The 14,318-nt window shown below is 36.2% G+C and overlaps 1 protein-coding gene across 4 annotated transcripts in view; it reads left to right on the top strand.

Annotated features, from left to right (window-relative positions):
• PIGN (phosphatidylinositol glycan anchor biosynthesis class N) overlaps positions 1 to 14,318 on the top strand; it is a 141,903-nt gene that overhangs the window by 16,964 nt on the left and 110,621 nt on the right. For 2 of the 4 annotated variants that reach the window (XM_017528850.2, XM_017528853.2), the window contains exons 2-5: positions 1,984 to 2,236; positions 11,072 to 11,193; positions 11,651 to 11,749; positions 13,824 to 13,930. In XM_017528850.2, coding sequence (XP_017384339.1) covers positions 2,016 to 2,236; positions 11,072 to 11,193; positions 11,651 to 11,749; positions 13,824 to 13,930 — 549 coding nt within the window. In that variant the 5' untranslated portion in view covers positions 1,984 to 2,015. Of the gene's footprint in view, positions 1 to 1,058; positions 1,132 to 1,983; positions 2,237 to 11,071; positions 11,194 to 11,650; positions 11,750 to 13,823; positions 13,931 to 14,318 lie in introns of all 4 variants that reach the window. The other 2 variants (XM_017528852.2, XM_017528854.2) reach the window with 2 other exon arrangements.

Here is a 14,318-nt window from a genome sequence, read left to right as displayed (position 1 = left end):
TCTAGGTTTCTTCAGGGACCAGAACACCATGCAAATATTGGCTTTGAAAATAACATAATAAAGGTTATCTCCAACAGGAAAATACAACTGGGTCAGGTTTACTATTAGTTGTACTGTAGTCCTTTTTTCACTGGGACCTTTGTGTTGTCTGTAGAGTAGAAAAGGTCCAATGTCTAAAAAAACTCTAGTAATCAAAAGAGCAAGTCATGAAGAACTGTAACTGGGAAATCAGAACACACCCTTACTGACTAGCAGGCAAGCAAATAAAAATGGACATAAATTTAAAGTACTGTAATACTACTGATGCACTAAAAAGATTACTGTTAAAAGTTCAAAACTTTCAGATTTGGGTACTTTTATTTACACATTTCTAATGGAATTGTAAATTGGTTTGGTAATTTGAAGAATTTTTTCACAATCTTTGAACCTTTGATTCTACATTAAGAATTATATTTAAGGAAATAACACAAATATATTCAAAATTATTTTACATTCACATTGATAATTTAGCATTTAATGTTCATTAGGTTGTTTAGTGAAAATATGAAATTTACTTTGAAAAAAAATTAAGGATAGTGATTATTATTCTAAACTGCATCAGAAAATGGAAAGTTAATTTATAGTAGCATGAAAGAGAGGAGGGAATATGCTATATGACAAGTAAAGATTCTCTTAGTTAGTTAGCTATGAGATACAAAATAGCATCTACTCGCTAAAGAATTTTTGTACTTTGTAGAATATCTTGGATATTTAGTTGACCCTTGGTTCTCAGAAAATCAGTGGCTTGTAATTTGACCTTTTGCTCTGTTGTGTTTTCTTTTTTATAATCTGCTTGACTTTAATGAGTATTTTTCCAATGTTTCATTTGTTTTTGCAAGGTATTTTGCCATCCTTTTTTTCCATGATGTGATTCTTCATGCCAAGAAGAAAAAGATGTGTCTGTAGTTAAAATTACCTCGTCTTTGTTGTTTTTCAGCCTAGGACCACTATATGTAGCTAATGCTATTATATTACAAGTAAGACAAGTTCCAATACTTTTTTTTCCCCTTGATCTGCAGAGATTCACCAATAGCAAATTACAGACTGGCTTGGAAAGCAACCCATGTTCAGTTTGATCTCGGCAGTTTAATGGTATATTCCTTTACAGTATTATTTAAATGTTTTATATTGCGTTTTCTTCCTTATGTATTTGTAAGTTCATCAGCTCTGTGATGAACTTACAGAGAATTCGATACTCTCTATAGTACCCCAGCACCCAATTATGCATGTGATGTGTGCACAGAACATTTTTATTGAATGGTTAAAATGTAACCTCTTTGATTGATTCAGGAAACTAAAATAAAATGTTTTTTAACAAGTACAAATTTTCTGAAGCACAGATGAAATTTAACTTAATATGATTCTGCCAAATGTGATAGAATGCATGTTTCCTGCTTAATGTAATAATAGTCAAGAGAGCCAGAATACCCCTGAGCCGATTACCGAAGTAGGAAGAAAAAAAAAATCACAAACATTTAAATAAATTAAATCAATTCACAAACATCTAAATAATTATAAATTATTTAAATAATTAAAAATGCTTTATTAGCAATGATTGTCATATGGACAACCAAGAGTTGCACGAGTTATATTTTCTGTATTTTTGTAGGATTTGACTTGGTTGAACACTAACTCTTTTTAGGGCTGATTTAATTTTTTATTTGTTCTTTGGTCCTGTGTTAATTTTTATGAGCTTATTATGCATTTAAATTCATTATAGTTTATTTGTCCCAATTACTTATTCTATTTGAACTTTTTCTTTTTCCTTGGATGTACTTTATTATGTATTTGATTTCAGTATTATGTCACATTATTAAATAATGCTTATTGTTACCACCACAAATGAAAGTAAAGTTGTGAGTTATATAATAATTAAAAATATATGTGAAAATACATATGATCACATTAAGATTTACCTCAATTTAATGTTGTTCCCTCTTTCAGCTGTTCTTGAAGACTAATTAGTTACACTGGACATGCTGCTGTTCTTTGCTTTGGGATTGCTTGTACATTTTGTGTTCTTTGCCTCCATCTTTGACATTTATTTTACATCTCCTCTGGTTCATGGAATGACTCCTCAGTTTACACCATTGCCTCCTCCAGCGAGAAGATTAGTGTTGTTTGTTGCTGATGGCCTTCGAGCAGACGCACTTTACGAATTAGATGAAAATGGAAACTCTAGAGCACCGTTTATTAGGTAAGTATGTAAACAGATACAGAGACATCTCTTAAAATGTTATTCTGAGTTAAGTAAACTGCAAAATATCTTACTGTTTATTGCACACTGGGTACGGGGTGATGATGAGAAAGAGAATAGGGCACTTGTATATTTGCCTTTGTCTTATGGGTTAGCACTAGATGCCAGTTTACTTCCTCTTAGGTATTATTTCTACTGTTGTTGAAGCTGATAACCAGTGAATTGAAATGGATGGGCTTACCTGCTTAAGCTAACTTGTCCTAGTTTCCCTAATCTTAATCAGGACTCACTATATTATTTTTTTCTTTAAAAAAATCTCTTTATTTTATAAAATAAGGACAAGCATAAATATCAATGAATTACTAATTTCAGTGATGTTTAACTAGAAAATATAGACTTCAAATTAAGATGCAACCTTCTATAAAATAGGATAAAGCCCTTTCAAGTCTATATCACAGTTTAATGTAATTTTGGCTTCTATTAAGTGGCATTTCAACTACACAAAGGACTATATGATTAAAAAAATTTAATTTATTGGACCTACAAGGTGCCTACAAACAATTGCTCTTTTTCTGATTAGAGGCAACTCCTGAAAAGCCTTCTAATGTTGTTGTGGAGAGATTAAAATCAAATTCTAGAGGAAATTTCTCTAAAATATTCTGTCTTCCCCCATCCCCATCTGTCATCATTACCTGCTATCACTTTACTCTGTTTTATTTTTCTTTATAGTACTTAACATAGTGACAGTTCCACGAGAGCTGGGACTTATCCACTACTTTATCTCCAGTTCCTGTAGCATAATGGGCAACTAGCAAATATTTGTTGACAGCTAGAAGAGTGGATGAACTTGAATGTTGTGTTGAATTTTCAGAAATAAATTTATGATGGCTCAAAGAAATGCATAACATATAGAGGAATAGAAATAAATGAGTGACTCAAGTTAATAGGGCACATTGAGGGAAAATAAGATCAAACCAAGGTTAAGTACAGTACACAAAAATGTGTAACAAATTTCTATCAGTAATTAAAATATTTGGGTGAATTTCTTAGCTGCCAAAGAAAAGAGAGACATATACTTCATTTCAAAATTAAGAGGATAAAAATATATGGGTAAAATAAAGTCAAGTTTTTTTTGGTGGCACTTGTTTCTCCTTTGGGTCTTAATAAAGGAAACTCTGTGGGCTCAAACAGTTGATGTTTTGTGTTGTATGCCATTGTATATTTACAACTTCAGGAACCCCCTAGTTTCTAAGCTTGTTTTTGAAAGGTTTTGTTTCTTAAAAATGTGATTTAAACTAATGCTTTTAAATATTCACATTTCTTTATACCTCCCCTTTCTGTTTAAGTCCAGTTTTCATTATATAACTCAAGAAGTTGAAGAATATTTCTCTGTTATATTTGGTCCAGTGTTTTTGAAACTGTTTACTTATTATGTATGTATTTCACCAAAACTGCTTTTATTACTAGGTAAGTCAATCATAAAAGAACTGACACCAGTACAGATTTTTCTTCAGAATGTATTGAGAGGCAGATATTTATCTTGAAAAATATTATTGATGAGTTTACTATTTCATAACTTACTGCTCTGCTGGCCTTTCACTTGCAATGCATCACTTGTAGTTTTGCTTTCTTCCCCAAGTTATGCGAATCACTGTGATACAACTTAAATAATGTTGACACCTTTTAGCAAAAGAAACTTTTTTCTTGTTTTAATCTCAAATTTGGGGATATAATGGAACTCCAAATTAGTGGTGTAGCCATTTTCCCTCCCCTGAGTTTTTATTTTAAGAATTTTTCAACTACACAAAAGTTGAAAGGACTATATGATAAACATTTGTATACCCTTAACCTAGTTTGACAATCTTAACCTTTTTTCATAATTGCATTCACTCTGTCCTGCCCCCTCCACTACCTCCACCACAGGGGTGCCCATGTGCACCTAGTTTTTTTTTTAATTGTTTTATTTTATTGTACTTTATGTTCTGTGGTACATGTACAGATCATGCAGGGTTACTGCATAGGTACTTACATGGCAAGGTGGTTTGCTGCCTCCATCCCCACCCCCTGTCACCTACATCTGGCATTTCTCCTCAGGTTACCCCTCCCCAACCTCCTCACTCCCCACTGTCCCTCCCCTAGCCCCTCCACTCAACAGACCCCGGTGTGTGATGCTCCTCTCCCTGTGTCCGTGTGTTCTCATTGTCCAACACCTGCCTATGAGTGAGAACATGTGGTGTTTGATTTTCTGATCCTGTGTCAGTTTGCTGAGAATGATGGTTTCCAGATTCATCCATGTCCCTACTAAGGACATGAACTTATCGTTTTTTTATGGCTGCATAGTATTCCATGCTGTATATGTGCCACATTTTCCTTGTCCGATCTGTCATCGATGGGCATTTGGGTAGGTTCCAGGTCTTTGCTATTGTAAACAGTGCTGCAGTGAACATACGTGTGCATGTGTCTTTATAATAGAACGATTTAGAATTCTTTGGGTATATACCCAGTAATGGGATTGCTGGGTCAAATGGAATTTCTATTTCTAGGTCCTTGAGGAATCGCCACACTATCTTCCACAGTGGTTGAACTAATTTGCACTCCAACCAACAGTGTAAAAGTGTTCCTACTCTCCAGCATCTGTTGTCTCCAGATTTTTTGATGATTGCTATTCTAACTGGAATGAGATAGTATCTCATTGTGGTTTTGATTTGCATTTTTCTAATGACCAGTGATGATGAACATTTTTTCATATGTTTTTTGGCCTCATACATGTCTTCTTTTGAAAAGTGTCTGTTCATATCCTTCACCCACTTTTAAATGGGTTTGCTTTTTTCTTATAAATCTGCATTAGTTCTTTGTAGATTCTGGATATTAGCCCTTTGTCAGATGGGTAGATTGCAAAAAATTTTTCCCATTCTGTTGGTTGCTGGTCCATTCTAATGATTGTTTCTTTTGCTGTACAGAAGCTCTGGAGTTTAATTAGATCCCATTTGTCTATTTTGGCTTCTGTTGCCAATGCTTTTGGTGTTTTAGTCATGAAGTCCTTGCCTATGCCTATGTCCTTAATGGTTTTGCCTAGGTTTTCTTCTAGGATTTTTATGGTGTTAGGTCTTATGTTTAAGTCTTTAATCCATCTGTAGTTAATTTTAGTGTAAGGTGTCAGGAAGGGGTCCGGTTTCTGCTTTCTGCACATGGGTAGCCAGTTTTCCCAATACCATTTATTAAACAGGAAATCCTTTCCCCATTGCTTGTTTTTGTTAGCTTTGTCAAAGATCATGTGGTTGTAGATGTGTGGCATTGCCTCTGAGGCCTCTGTTCTGTTCTATTGGTCTCTATCTCTGTTTTGGTACCAGTACCATGGTTTTTTGATTACTGTAGCCTTGTAGTATAGTTTGAAGTCAGGTAGCGTGATGCCTCCCGCTTTGTTCTTTTTGCTTAGGATTGTCTTGGCTATGCAGGCTCTCTTTTGGTTCCATATGAAGTTTAAGGTGGTTTTTTTCCAGTTCTGTGAAGAAGGTCATTGGTAGCTTGATGGGGATAGCATTGAATCTATAAACTACTTTGTGCAGTATGGCCATTTTCACAATATTGATTCTTCCTAACCATGAACATGGAATGTTTTTCCATCTGTTTGTGTCTTCTCTTATATCCTTGAGCAGTGGTTTGTAGTTCTCCTTGAAGAGGTCCTTTACATCCTTTGTTATTTGTATTCCTAGGTTTTTTATTCTCTTTATAGCAATTATGAATGGGAGTTCACTCTTGATTTGGCTCTCTGTTAGTCTGTTGTTGGTGTGTAGGAATGCTTGTGATTTCTGCACATTGATTTTGTATCCTGAGACTTTACTGAAGTTGCTTATCAGTTTCAGGAGATTTTGGGTTGAGATGATGGGGTCTTCTAAATATACAATCATGTCATCTGCAAATAGAGACAATTTGACTTCCTCCTTTCCTAATTGAATATGCTTTATTTCTTTTTCTTGCCTGATTGCTCTGACTAGAACTTCCAATACTTTATTGAATAGAAATGGTGAGAGAGGGCATCCCTGCCTAGTGCCAGATTTCAAAGGGAATGCTTCCAAATTTTGCCCATTCAGTATGATATTGGCCGTGGGTTCGTTGTAAATAGCTTTTGTTATTTTGAGACATGTTCCATTGATACATAGTTTATTGAGAGTTTTTAGCATAAAGAGCTGTTGAATTTTGTCAAAGGCCTTTTCTGCATCTATTAAGATAATCACGTGGTTTTTGTCTTTAGTTCTGTTTATTTGTTGGATTACCTTTATAGACTTGTATATGTTGAACCAGCCTTACATCCCCAGGATGAAGCCTACTCAATTGCAGTCAGTTTGCCATTATTTTACTTAAGATTTTGCATCTGTGTTCATCATGGATTTTGGCCTGAAGTTTTCTTTTTTTGTTGAGTCTCTGCCAGGTTTTGGTATTAGGATGATGTTGGTCTCATAAAATGATTTGAGAAAGATTCTCTCTTTTTGTATTGTTTGGGATAGTTTCAGAGGAGTGGTATCAGCTCCGTATGTCTGGTAGAATTCTGCTGTGAACCCATATGGTCCTGGATTTTTTTGGTTGGTAGGCTATTAATTGCTGCCTCAACTTCAGCCCTTATTGGTCTATTCAGGGTTTCAGTTTCTTCCTGATTTTGTCTTGGGAGGTTACAAGTGTCCAGGAATTTACCCATTTCTTCCAGGGTTATGTGCATGGTAATCTCTGATGGTAGTTTGTATTTCTGTGGAATCAGCAGTGATATTCCCCTTTATCATTTTTATTGCATCTGTTTGATTTTTCTCTCTTTTATTTTTTATTATCTATTTTGTTGATCTTTTTGAAAAACCACCTCCTGGATGTATTGATTTTTTCTGTAGGGTTTTTTGTGTCTCTGTCTCCTTCAGTTCTGCTCTGATCTTAGTTATTTCTTGTGTTCTGCTAGCTTTTGAGTTTTTTTGATCTTGCTTCTCTAGCTCTTTCAATTTTGAGTGATAGGGTGTCAATTTTAGATCTTTCCTTGCTTCCCACATGGGCATTTATTGCTATAAATTTCCCTCTGGACAGTGCTTTAAATGTGTCCCAGAGATTCTGGTATGTTGTGTCTTTGTTCTTGTTGGTTTCAGAGGACATCTTTATTTCTGCCTTCATTTCATTGTTTATCCAGTTGACATTCAGGAGCCAGTTGTTCAGTTTCCATGAAGTTGCATGGTTCTGAGTTAGTTTCTTACTCATGAGTTCAAATTTGATTGCACTGTGGTCTGAGAGACTGTTATGATTTCTGTTCTTTTGCATTTGCGAAGTGATTTGCTTCCAGTTATGTGGTCAGTTTTAGAGTAGGTGTGATGCGATGCTGAGAAGAATGTGTATTCTGTAGATTTGGGGTGGAGAGTTCTGTAGATGTCTATTAGGTCTGCTTGGTCCAGATTTGATTTCAAGTCCTGGATATCCTTGTTAATTTTGTCTCATTGATTTGTCTAATGTTGACAGTGGAGTGTTAAAGTCTCCCACTATTATTGTGTGGGAGTCTAAGTCTCTTTGTAGGTCATTAAGAACTTGCTTTATGTATCTGGGTGCTCCTGTATTTGGTGCATATATATTTAGGATTGTTAGTTCTTCTTGTTGCATTGATCCTTTTACTATTATGTAATGCCCTTCTTTGTCTCTTTTGATCTTTGTTGGTTTAAAGTCCACTTTATCAGAGACTAGGATTGCAATTCCTGCTTTTTTGTTGTTGTTGTTCTCCATTTGCTTGGTAAATCTTCCTCTATCCCTTTATTTTGAGCCTCTGTGTGTCCTTGCATGTGAGCTGGGTTTCCTGAATACAGCATAATGATTGGCCTTGACTTTTTATCCAATTTGCCAGTCTGTGTCTTTTGATTGGGGAATTTAGCCCATTTACATTTAAAGTTAATATCATTATATGTGAATTTGATCCTGCCATTTTGATGATAGCTGGTTGTTTTGCCCATTAGTTGACACAGTTTCTTAATTGTGTCAATGGTCTCTTTACCATTTGGTATGTTTTTGGAGTGACTGGTACTAGTTGCTCCTTTCCATGTTTAGTGGTTCTTTCAGGAGCTCTTGTAAGGCAGGCCTGATGGTGACTAAATCTCTCAGCATTTGCTTGTCCATTAAGGATTTTATTTCTCCTTTGCTTATGAAACTTAGTTTGGCTGGATGTGAAATTCTAGGTTGAAAGTTATTTTCTTTGAGGATGTTGAATATTGGCCCCTACTTTCTTCTGGCTTGTAGAGTTTCTGCTGAAAGATCTCCTGTGAGTCTGATGGGTTTCCCTTTGTGGGTAACCCAACCTTTCTCTCTGGCTGCCCTTAACATTTTTTCCTTCATTTCAACCCTGGTGAATCTGACGATTATGTGCCTTGGGTTTGCTCTTCTTGAGAAATATCTTTGTGTTGTTCACTGTCCCTAGACTTGAATGTTGGTCTGCCTTTCTAGGTTGGGGAAGTTCTCCTGGATAATATCTTGAAGAGTGTTCTCCAGCTTGAATTCATCCTCCCTGTCACATTCAGGTACACCTGTCAAACGTAGATTAGGTCTTTTCACATAATCCCATATTTCTTAGAGGTTTTGTTCATTTCTTTTCACTCTTTTTTCTCTCATCTTGCCTTCTTATTTTATTTCATTGAGTTGATTGTCAATCTCTGATATCCTTTCTTCTGCTTGGTCAATTCGGCCATTGAAACTTGTGTATGCTTCACAAAGTTCTCGTGTTGTGTTTTTCAGCTCCATCAAGTTGTTTATGTTCTTCTCTAAGCTGGTTATCCTATTTAGCATTTCGTCTAACATTTTTTCAGTGTTCTTCCTTTCTTTGCATTGGGTTAGAACATGTTATTTTAGCTCAGAGAAGTTTGTCATTACCCACCTTCTGAAGCCTGTTTTTGTCAGTTCATCAGATTCATTCTCTATCCAGCTTTGTTCCCTTGCTGTTGAGGAGTTGTGATCCCTTGGAGGAGAGGCATTCTGGTTTTTGACGTTTTCATCCTTTTTGTGCTGGTTTCTTCCCATCTTTGTGGATTTAACTTCCTGTGGTCTTTGTAGTTGGTGACTTTCGGATGGGGTCTCTGAGTGGACGTCCTGTTTGTTGATGATGAAGTTATTTCTTTCTGTTTCTTAGTTTTCCTTCTGACAGGCCCCTCTGCTGCAGGACTGCTGGGGGCCCACTCCAGACCCTGCTTGCCTGGGAATCACCTGTGGGGGCTGCAGAACAGCAAGGGTTGCTGCCAGTTTCTTCTTCTGTTATATTTGTTCCAGAAGGATACCTGCCAGATGTCTGCCAGAGCTCTCCTTTATGAGGTGCCTCTTTGGATATATGGGGGTCAGGGAACTGTGTGAGGAGACAGTCTGTCCTTTATTAGAGCTCAGGTGCCGTGCTGGGAGCTCCATTGTTCCATTCAGAGCTGCTGGGCAGGTATGTTTAAGTCTGCTGCAGCAGAACTCATAACTGCCTCTTTTCCCAGCTACTCTGTCCTAGGAAGGTGGGGCTTTATTTATAAGTTCCTGATGTGCTGCTACCCTTTTTCAGAGATGCCCTGCCCAGCAAGAATGTAGTCTAGTCACAGTATGCCAGCAGAGGTGTTGCTGAGCTGCCGTGGGCCCTGCCCTGCTACTGTGTAAACTCCCTTGCGGTTTTGTTTATAGAGGTACAGTTAGAACTGCCTCAGTAGTGGTGGTCTGCCTTGGTAATGGTGGACTGCCTCAGTAGTGGTGGACTGCCTCAGTAGTGGTGGACTGCCTCGGTAATGGCAGGTGTGCCCTTCCGCCCCCACAGATCTTGATCATCCCAGGTCCAGCTGCGTTTGGCTGCGAAACTCTCAGATCAGGGCCTATCAGATTGCTGGTCTTTGTGGGAGTGGGACCTGCCAAGCCAGTTAACCTGGCTCCCTGCTTTTGGCCCCCTCTTTTTCAGTTGAATGGGCAGTTCTGTCTCCCAGGTGTTCCAGGCACCAGCTGAAACGGCCACCCAGATTTGTGTGAGGTTTTGTGTGGAAACCCACTGCGCTGGCTGTTTCTGTGCTGGAAATTCATAGTGCTTTTTGGCCCGGGAATGTCCTGGTCTGTAGGCTGTAAAAACAGCTGGAGTGCTGGGGTGTATGGAAAAGCCTCCCATGGCCTCTGTTGGGTAGGTAGGGGGGTCCTCCGGGAATTGCACTTCCCAGGTGAGGCAGTGCCCTACCCTGCCTTGGCTCACCCTTCCTGGGCTACACCACTGTGCCACCAGTCCCACTGAAACACGCCTGATACCGCGTCTGGAAATGCAGAGATAACTTACCTTCTGTGCAGCTCTTGCTGGGAACTATACTCCAGAGCTGTTCCTGTTTAGCCATCTTGCTCTGGCCCTATGCACCAAGTTTTAATTATTTTTTCCTTAACAGTTTGAAAGCAAGAAACTTTATCCCAAACACTTTAGCCTATATCTCTTAAGAACAAGGCATTTCTTCTAAATAGCCACAATACTATCATCACACTTAATGCAATTTAACATTGATATAATAATACTATATGTTCTATCTATATATAATAAACCATGTCAATATTTTGTGGTTTTAAACAACAGTCATGCATTTTGTCTACTGGTTCTGTGCAGTGGTTGAGTGGTTCTTTGTTAGTCTTACATCAGCAAATTCATGCTGCTACATTCAGCTGGTAGATGCTCAGAATGGGTTCAGCTGGGATTTGGAAGATTCCTTTACTTCTTAAGTTTTGACTGAACTTTTTGCTTTTGATTCCTTCTGTAATTATCTTATTTTCCTAAAGCTTTATGTGAGAGTATCTAATAACAGTCTATGTTAACTGTTTGTCTTTAATATCTTTTAGGAATATAATAATGCATGAAGGCAGCTGGGGCATATCTCATACACGTGTGCCAACAGAATCTCGGCCAGGTCACGTAGCTCTGATAGCTGGCTTTTATGAAGATGTCAGTGCAGTTGCCAAAGGTATTGTCTATTTGGATAATCTTATTAAATGAAAAGTTTGTCAAATAAATATTACTGCTTTACCACTGAATTATGTCCCTAAGTGAAGGTATGTTTTGAGATACTTTGGACAAATGTTTTAGCTTGCCTTACTAACATGAACACCCACTGGTATTGACTCCAGAATGAAGCTTTAGTATTTCATTAACCTGTGTTATTTAAAGAGTTTGGGTTGGATGGAAGCATAATTTTCCTAGATATTACTCTTGAAAGTTCAAAAATGGTTGTATGTTTCTGTATGAAGTAACTTATCTATTGTTAGTTTTTTTAAAATAGTGGTATAATATGCATAATACAAAATCTATTATTGGTTTTGCATTTGTTCTCTGACTAATGTGATTATTATTTGAAGAATACTTCTTTAGGAGCTTATTGTACCATGTATATATTACCATTATTGCTTTCTTTCTTTCTGAAGGATGGAAGGAAAATCCTGTAGAATTTGATTCTCTTTTTAATGAAAGTAAATATACATGGAGCTGGGGAAGCCCAGATATTCTGCCTATGTTTGCCAAAGGTAAGAGTCATTGATTATATTCCTCAGGTAGTAAATAGGGAATAAGTCAATATGGTAGTTTTCTATATATTATTTACCTACTCTATTTGTTGGTTTTTACATATATTTTCACATTTTTAACATTTCTGAAATAGGAATGTTTAATTACAATGAATAGATGTGTCAGTTTAACTGACAATGTTTTTTTCCTTCTTAGTTATACTTGGAATATTGGCACATCATGCAGTTAGATAGTATTTTGGATTCAATTAAATGGTATATGGCTCTATCACTTAACAGCTTTATAATCTTGAGCAATTTAGAAAACCTCTCTGAGCTTCAAGTTCCTTTTTGTAAAATGTGATAATATTAGTTTCTATCTCATACATTTCTTTTTAGAATTAATTTATATAATTCATGTGAAATATTTAACATAGCACTTATCACATAACTTTATTATAATGATGATGTTGATGTGTGGTTCATTATACTTTGGTAAATTGTTTTAAAAATTAGTGGATATTCATATAAAGATTTAAACATTGGCCGAGCACAGTGTTTCACACCTGTAATCTCAGCACTTTCGGAGGCTGAGGCATGTGAATCACTTGAGCTCAGGAATTCAAGACCAGTCTGGGCAACATAGCGAGACCCCCAATCTCTACAGCAAACAAAAAATTAGCTTAGCATGGTGTCATGTGCCTGTAGTCCCAAATACTCAGGTGGCTGAGGTGGGAGGAACGCTTGAGCCTGGGATGTTGAGGCTGCAGTCAGTCATGATCACGCGACTGCATTCCAGCCTGGGCAACAGAGCAACATTCTGTCTCCAAAAGAAAAAGATTTAAATGTTAAAATGTATGGTTATAATTCCTATATTATTATATTGAATATGCCGTATGTTTTGTCATTTGATATATATGGCATTTAACATATAATTTATTTAAGTTGATATTTAATATATTGAATTTGGCATTTAAATGTGTTGTTTGTTTATATGCATAATTCTGCAAATATTGGGACATCTCTTAATTAGAAAATTCATTTATATTATTTTCTCAAATCAGTTGGGTGAATTTCATGTCATTAATGCTTTTAAGTGGGAGAATTATGATTGATCATGAAAGTCATAGTACATTATTATACTGGGTGAACCAAAAAAACCTCAAACTGTTTGCCATTTATATATCACCTTCTTTGGAAAGCAGTTTAGTTTTTTGGGGGGCTGGTGGTGGTAAGGGTGAATTGAGTTGCTATGGCTTATCAAACTAACCTTCCTATTTCTGGCTACAATGGATGGGACAGGCCTAATATTTGAATTAGAAATAGTCTAATAGGAATGTTTAATTTCTTACAGAAACCAGCAAAACCAGTCAGAACTTTTTATTTGGGATGTGGGAAGTAAAATGGTTGAGGAGTGGAATGGGGTCATTAGAGCTGAACTGGTGCTATAAAGATTGTATTACTTTATTATATCTCTTTCTTACTATCTGCAAGAGCCTATCGAACTCAGAAATTCACTAAACTGATTAGATTCCTAATACAGTCTTGCAAATGTATGAGATTATTATATCTGTTGACCCCTTCAAACTCTTTGGCGATAAGCAATATTTATTCTAAGTTGAGAAAAATATGCATAGTGTATGAAAAATAGAAGTGAAATATTTGGATTTTCTTCTTGTGTTAAGAAGGTTTGTACATCACACATCTTCATTTACTTTAGATTGTAACATTCTAAGGGGCACACATGTTTTGAATAGTTTAATCCTTAAAGGTAGACAAATATTGTGCTTATTTTTGTTCTATTGCTTATTAGAGTTGTGATTTTGGCATGTTAGTTAACATATAATGGATCTGCGAAATTAAAATATGTTGTTTTTGAGGACAAAAGGCATAGAATATATTAAAGTATGCAGCATGGTCCATAGCACATAAAATAAATAAACGTTCATGATTATTCCCGTTTTTCTCTTCCCCATCATATAATGCTTTGTGAAAATTCTGGTTATTCACAAAAATCTGTGAATGAGTAGCTACTATTTTATGATAGTTTAAAAGATTTTGTAAAAAATTATTTTTTCCAAATTATTTTTTTCAGGTGCTGGTGGAGACCACGTCTATACATATAGTTATGATTCTAAGAGACAGGATTTTGGTGCTCAAGATGCAACAAAACTGGATATGTGGGTTTTTGATAATGTTAAGGTTTGTGCTATTGAGTGGTTAATATACAAAAAACATATTTTTGCTTGAAGTATTCGAGTCTGTATCTCAAGTTTTTTCTGCTTGCATGAGCTTTGAAAGTTCTTTATTGTAGCACATTGTTCTGAATTCTAAGACTTAATTCTAAGAAATTACACATTCTAGATAAACAAGAGAAGTTGTAAAAGTCTTAGTTTCTATTAGTAAGATGAGCCCTAGGTTAGGATTCAGGAAACCTGTTTTCATTTCTAGTTTGTGATTCATCGTGGGTAAATTTTGATCTTTCGTTGACCATGGAATCTGTCTCTTGCAGTAATGGACCATGTGAGATGTGAAAGCCTTTGGAAAAATGTTGTTCAAATGGAATACATTAATAACAAAGTGGATGATT

This window comes from Cebus imitator, unplaced genomic scaffold (genome assembly GCF_001604975.1).
Source record: "Cebus imitator isolate Cc_AM_T3 unplaced genomic scaffold, Cebus_imitator-1.0 Scaffold55, whole genome shotgun sequence".
NCBI lineage: Eukaryota > Metazoa > Chordata > Mammalia > Primates > Cebidae > Cebus > Cebus imitator.
Note: the sequence above shows the minus strand (reverse complement) of the source record. Positions and strands in the feature narration are given on the sequence as shown.